The sequence below is a fragment of the Motacilla alba genome, chromosome Z (assembly GCF_015832195.1).
Source record: "Motacilla alba alba isolate MOTALB_02 chromosome Z, Motacilla_alba_V1.0_pri, whole genome shotgun sequence".
In the NCBI taxonomy this organism is placed as follows: domain Eukaryota; kingdom Metazoa; phylum Chordata; class Aves; order Passeriformes; family Motacillidae; genus Motacilla; species Motacilla alba.
Window position 1 is genome coordinate 8,296,981 of NC_052046.1, and position 6,396 is coordinate 8,303,376.

General features: G+C 53.8%; 1 protein-coding gene across 1 annotated transcript; it reads right to left on the reverse strand.

Moving 5' to 3' along the window:
• Positions 1-17: 17 nt before the first annotated feature.
• DCTN3 (dynactin subunit 3) lies at positions 18-4,457 on the reverse strand. The gene is made up of 7 exons (XM_038125264.1): positions 4,337-4,457; positions 4,133-4,217; positions 3,174-3,260; positions 2,222-2,305; positions 1,615-1,673; positions 822-881; positions 18-390 (listed from the first exon to the last, which is right to left on the reverse strand). Exons 1-7 carry the CDS (start codon positions 4,433-4,435, stop codon positions 301-303), a joined length of 564 nt encoding a protein of 187 aa, XP_037981192.1. The 5' UTR covers positions 4,436-4,457; the 3' UTR covers positions 18-300.
• Between the last annotated feature and the right edge of the window lie 1,939 nt (positions 4,458-6,396).

The following is a 6,396-nucleotide window of genomic DNA, read 5'->3' on the forward strand; positions in this document are numbered from 1 at the left end:
AGACAGACAACCCAGTCAGCATTTCAGGACTTTACTATGGCCCACAGTAAGCACAGAAATCGGGTTTTTAAATACGTTAAACCAAGATGCATTTCAGAGAAGTGCAAGATTTGCAGAGTGGTAGTTTAAGGAGCAGTGTGGCTTTGACTGGGGGCTGGCACAGCTCTGTGGAGAGCTGGGTGCCCCAAGATCCTCCCGTGTCACTTCAGCATGCTTGTGCCAAGCAGGAAGGAGCTGGGACCAGCAGGATGCAAGCTGTGCCACAGGAGCCCTGGGCAGGCTGCACTCCCAGCTCTGCCATCACTCTGCCACAGGTTTTGCTTGCTTGGCCGCTTCCAGACGTGTCAGGATTTCATTCCACTGCACAAACTGCTTGGAGAGAAGCAGGGTCTGGACATGACGCTTAAGGAAAGTAATGTGGAAACTGTGAGGAAGAAACCCAGGTCAGAGCATCCTGACAGCACCATTACAATCCAGATTCCTTGGGAGAGCCCAGGACACCAGGCTGTTGAACGCCTACATGGATTCAATCCACCCAGTGGCTGAGCCACTGCACAGCACCATACACCCAGGCAGACCTCCCAGGAGTCCAGGAGGCACTTGTGAGCACCACATACCACTGCCATGCAAGGGCTCTCTACACAGCTTCCCCACCCACTGAGCTTTGGATGTGCCTCGGCACTGGGATCCTTCGCACCAAGGACAGGGACACAGGTGTCACCACATCAGAAAGGCTGTTAAACCCCAGGCTGGAGATGCAACAGGATCAGCCAGGGGAAGGGGTCAGTTCAGGCGTTCCAGGCCCGAAGTTCAAAGGATACCATTTTGTTGTAATCCTCAAGGAGCGTCTTGACACTGTCAGTGAGATCGTGACGCTTCTCCTGCGAAGAGGGCAGCCGCAGTGCATGAGCAATAAACAAGGTGAAGGACATTTCTCCCTTCCCAGTCCATGACAGCACAGCAAGAAACTCATCCAAGGCCAGCACTGAGATCAGTGCTCAGGCTCTGGCTGTGGGTGCTCGCTGCAGCTGGACAGCTTTCCACAATCAAGAGAAAGGTGACAAACACTGGTCCCATGAAGCAGCAAAGCCCCCAGGCTTGCACTGCTGCCTGCCTGTCCTCAGTATCCAGGCTTTGCTTGCCCCAGAACAGAAAGTCACAGCAAAATGCTGAAAGAGACCATTAGAGACTGCCCAGGCTACTCACTGCCAGCTTCAGGAGTGCTCATACAGGGAGGGAAAGGGTGAAGGGACAGGGTGACAGTGTCAACAATGTTCCAGAGAGTAAGACACTGGAGGAGGGTGACACCTCAGTGTCTCTGTAAAAGGGGGAATTCAAGATGGTTAAACCCACTGTCACTTACTATGTGTCAGTGTTTTGAGCAGGGTTATGGTGGGCAAATTTCCTACTTGGACTCGATTCACCAAAATCCTGGCTCCTTTTCCCCCTTGGAGTACTTAAACTTCTTTAAGACTGTAGTATGAATATTCTGATTGCAAAAAACTGCCATAAATGAGCAATTCAAGCAATTACAAATACAGGGGTGTCAGTACAGCCCCTGGCTAAAGGTTCCTAGGCCCTTCTAGTCAATACTGATAGGAATATTCATGGTACCTGCTGCTGTATGTGGATCTGTGAGAGCCGCTGCAGTTTGGCTGCATGGTCAGGAACCGCTGGAAGCACAAAGGAGAAATCAGTTTGGGCTGTTTCACAGCACATGGGAATAGCTCCCAAAGGAAAGCCCAGTCCTTCTCCATGAGCACAGCACAGCAGAACTCCACCCACTGAGTGCAAGTGCCCCACGCTATAGATAAAACTCACACAGGATTAAAAAAACCCACTCAACTACCCTCCACATGGCACGAGCTTGGGCTGCCCACAGCGAGGGCTACTCAAGAGCTACACTGGAGTAAACCACCTGCCAGGAACAGAGATGTTCTGGATGTGAAAGAGCTCACAGGAAGGAATGACCTGCCAGGCTCCACCCTCTCTGCCCCAATGCTCTCTCTAGCCTGCTTCACAAGCTACTCTATCACTGCCTTGACCCTGCAAGGGAGGCAGGAGCAGACCAAGCTTGTACTCAGTTTACGCTCACACCACTAAGCTGTCCTCTTCTTCAGCCTCAGGCTCAAGAGAAAAGAAAGCAAGCAGGACAGGCCACAGCTCAGCAGGTGCCATTTGCAGCTCCAGAAGAGAGCTTCTTGCAGAAGAACATGCATACCTTGGATACTGGTGCTGTCCAAGATGGGCTGGAGGTTCTTCACCTGCTCCAGAAGCGCTGCACGGGCAGGAATGGCCTGTTCCTCTGGTTGGGGGGGACAGGAAGCAACATCAGTAAACACAAAACACTGCTCTGGCTTTTCACAAATAGTGGTAATTTTTCCAGCTGATCTGGCTTTACAGAAAGGAGCTTGTTCATGATTTTATTTACACTTTTGTGCTGCTCATCTCTGGGTCTTGATTCACACCAGTTTCTTGCTGGAGAATCTCCACCGAGCTCTAATGACAGGAGTAACAGGTACAAATTGAAAGAGGGGGAATTTAGGCTGGATAGTAGGAAGAAATTCTTTACTGTGAGGGTGGTGAGACACTGCCACAGGTTGCCCAGGAGGCTGTGGATGCTCCATCCCTGGCAGTGTTCAAGGCCAGGCTGGATGGGGGTCTGAGCAACCTGGGATAGTTGGGGAGGTGTCCCTGTCTATGGCAGGGTGGGTTGGGACTGGATGGTCCTTAAGCTCCTTCCTTTAACATTCCATGATTCTACGGAATTCCATTCACAGATTATCCCATTGCATGTTGATCAAATTCCTTGGGTCAAGCGAGGACAAGGCTAGGGGATGTCAAAATACACCCAAATGACTTCTGTTTTCCTCCCAGCCTGGAGAATACTGGAAGTGGGTGAGGAAACCACTCTAGCTCCAGCCGTTGATTAATTTGGGGCTAAAGTGAACGATCAATATGGGAGAGATCAGAGCTGATAAAACTGCAGCACAGCTGTGCACGAGGGAGCACTGAGGGTGACAGACATCCTTGTACAAACCTCCCTCTGACACCTCCACGGGGCGTGCTGTGCCAGCTCTTTACAACTGAAGAAAAGAAATCCATCCCAACCCGTCTTAGGTGAAGGACACTTTTTTTGCAGTGCTACAAAAGCCTCCTGTTTCATGCCATACCTGCCAAGATGAACTGCAGCTTCATAGTGTCTGGAACAGCCATCCTGTCAATGTACTGGGGGTCAAGGTATTTTATTACATCTTCAACTGGAGGGACAAACAGGTTTGGTGACAAAAAGTAGGGGAGATGTTATGGCATTCACAAGAGCAGCTTCCCCTCCCTCTGTGTGTCAGACTACTTTGCAAACACTGCTCACTTGGCCGCCTTTTCTTTCCCCAATTAATTAATTTTGATGTGACTTAGGAGCTCTGTGATGAAAAATGACAAATGGATCGAGCTAGCAAACACTGCTTTAGGGACAACTGGAAATTCTGCTTTTTGTCTGGATAACAATTAGCAAAGGTGAGTGAAATCTGCTTTCTCCCACCCTCAAGTCAAAACCAGCCAACAGCCTCCCATCCTGGTCCTTAAAATCATCCACAAATACATGGTTTATTCTTTTACACTGAGCAGCCATGGCAGACTTGAACCACAACCACCCTCCCTGCCCCTCCTGCGACAACACAGAGCAAAACCTGGCCTGCAGGCAGCTCTGCAGGATAAAGAACCCCCCAGCCTGGAGGCAGTTCTGCCCCCTGAGTGTGAACTTTATTGCTCCCGCCACACACAGAGGGCAGAGCTACCTCAGCATGCCCGAGAACTCCAAGTGTGCAGGAATTCATTTAAGAAGCTCCAAGAGCCTTCAGGGGCTGCACCTCAGGCAGAGCATGTCCTGGCAATGACACGGGCAGATGCAAATTGAGCAAATAACACGATCCAGTCGCCCGTTTCCCACCCCCGACTGCTGAGCTGGAGAATCGCGAGCCCAAAAACCTCTCCCAGTTACTTCTCTCTGTGCCAAGCAAACCGAAATAAGGGCCCCAAACGAACAGCTGTGGGGAGGGTACTTTTGTTTAGAGCAGCGAAACGGTTTGGAGCTCCCCCCTCCCGCCCCTCCCGTTCCGCAAGAGCCACTCACTTTTCTTAAACAGGATTTTGATCCTCTCCCTCTTGCCGGCGATATTGTTCAGCGCCACCTGCACCTTCACCAGCTCGTCCGCCACCTGCAGAGGCACAGAGCGAAGGGACGGGGCTGTCAGGCCCCGCCGGGCAGCGACACCCCAGGCCCCTTCGGGCCGCTCCAAACAGCCCCCGGCCGCCCTCCGCAGCTCCCCCGCGGCACCTTTCGCGGCCCGCAGCCCCCGCCGCCGAGGCCGACGCGTTGCTCCAGCTCCTCCAGCCGCCACTGCAGCCGCCGCAGCTCCGCAGCGCCCGCCGCCATCTTCGCGCCGGGCGGAAGCGGCCGCGCCTCACTTCCGGCGCGCCCGGCGGTTGCCATGGCGGCGCGTTGCTAAGGACCGCGGTTGCCATGGCGGCGGGAGGGCAGGCCGCGCCCGGCGGAGCGGGGCCCCTCTCGGAGGACGCGGCGCGGTCGATGGCGATTTGCACTGCAGAGGGAGGCGTGCAGCCCTCCCGCAGCCTGGGAAGGCAGTCGATGGCCGCTTCATTCCGGCGTGGTCCTCCAGGAAAGAGGCGCTCGGATGTATTAAAAGTAATTGATATAGCGATCGGTGTGGATGCAGGCCCTTTGAAATCCGGGAGGCTGCCGCCGGCTTTCCCCCAGGCCTCTGTCTGCCCGCGTTCACCTTTCTCTTATCGACTGCCACAGGTGACACTCGCAAAGAAGAGAAGCACTAATGAATGGTGCAGCCAACCCCAGCCGCGCCACTGCCTTCAGCTGGCACTCACAATTACACAGATTTCTGACAGGGATGAAATTAATTCAGAGTAGCAGCATCTGCCACAGAAAAAGTCCAGAGGGTTTCCCAACTGCAGAGCAAGAAGTATCTAGGGAAGACTGTGGCCAGCAGGTCAAGGGAGGCGATCCTGCCCCTCTACTCAGCCCTGGCGAGGGCACACCTGGAGTGCTCTGTCCCCTCTGGGCTCCTCAGCACAAGGAAAACAAGGAGCTACTGGAGAGGGTCCAGCAGAGGCCACAAGGACAATCTGGGGCCTGGAGCATCTCTCCTCTGAGGAGAGACTATGGGAGCTGGGCCTGTTTAGTCTGGAGAAAAGACTGAGGGGATCTCATAAATGCATATAAATATGTCAACAGCTGGTGTCAGAGGGGATGGTGCCAGAATCTTTCCAGTGGTGCTCTGTGACAGGATGAGGAGCAATGGCCATGAGCTAAAACAGAAGGAAGGACTTCATTATCCTGAGGGTGACAGAGCACTGGAACAGCTGCCTGGGGAGGTTGTACATTCTCCCTCTCTAGAGACATTCCAACCCCACCTGGATGTGTTCCTGTGTCACCTGCTCCAGGTGCCCCTGCCTTGGCAGGGGGGTTGGACTGGGTGATCTCCAGGGGTCCCTTCCAGCCCTGATGATTCTGTGATTGTGTGAAGTTTCAAAGCATATTCTGGTGTCATTCTCTGTATCCCAGGGCTCAGCCCCGTCATGTACAAATGACTTCAGCAGTGCCAGGATGAACAAGGGCCTGGGAATTGCACTGCCATAGCCCAAGAACCAGGGAACACCTCGTCAACGTTCCAGGCCACTCTTTAGATACAAACCATCTGCTAACAGCAGGTATTTTGCTAACATCGTTGATAATGTGGGCTGCATGGCTTTGGGGAACCCTCCCATTGCCCTTTGCTGAAAGCTAAACCCACTGTGCCCTGAAAAATCCTTACAGGTACATTCCTATTCTACAGGCCTGCCAGGATGCAGGAGGGAGCTGTGGGGTGGCCCAGTGCCCCAGCAGCCCTTATATCCCCCCTGAAATCACCTGCAGGAGCTGTGCAGAGCACTCAGGCAGCAGGAGAAGGCTGAGGCTTCGTGCGCGCTGCCTTTTCTTCCCAGGGATCGATAACTGGGACCTTCAGAGGGCGAAGAGCTGAGCTTTGTTCCACAAAGGCGACAAATAGAAACAGCTTCATTAGCAGAAGCGCCCGGGGGCTGCAGAAGGGGCCAGGGGCTGTGCACACAGCCATGGCCTGTGCTTACAGGGTAACAGCTCTGCCATGGCCTGGGCCCAGCAGGATGGGCAATGCCCCAAACGCACAAATGCCTGTACTAGCGGGTCCCAGACCACCCAGTACCCTGAGCTGAGAAACTCAGGCAGTCCTGGGCCTCAAGCACCTGGGGGGCCTTTGGGACTGTCCCTATCCCCACCCTTTAGAGTTCCATCCAGTTTGCAAGCCTTGGAATGGAGCTGCAGCTACGGCACTGATTGCCCAC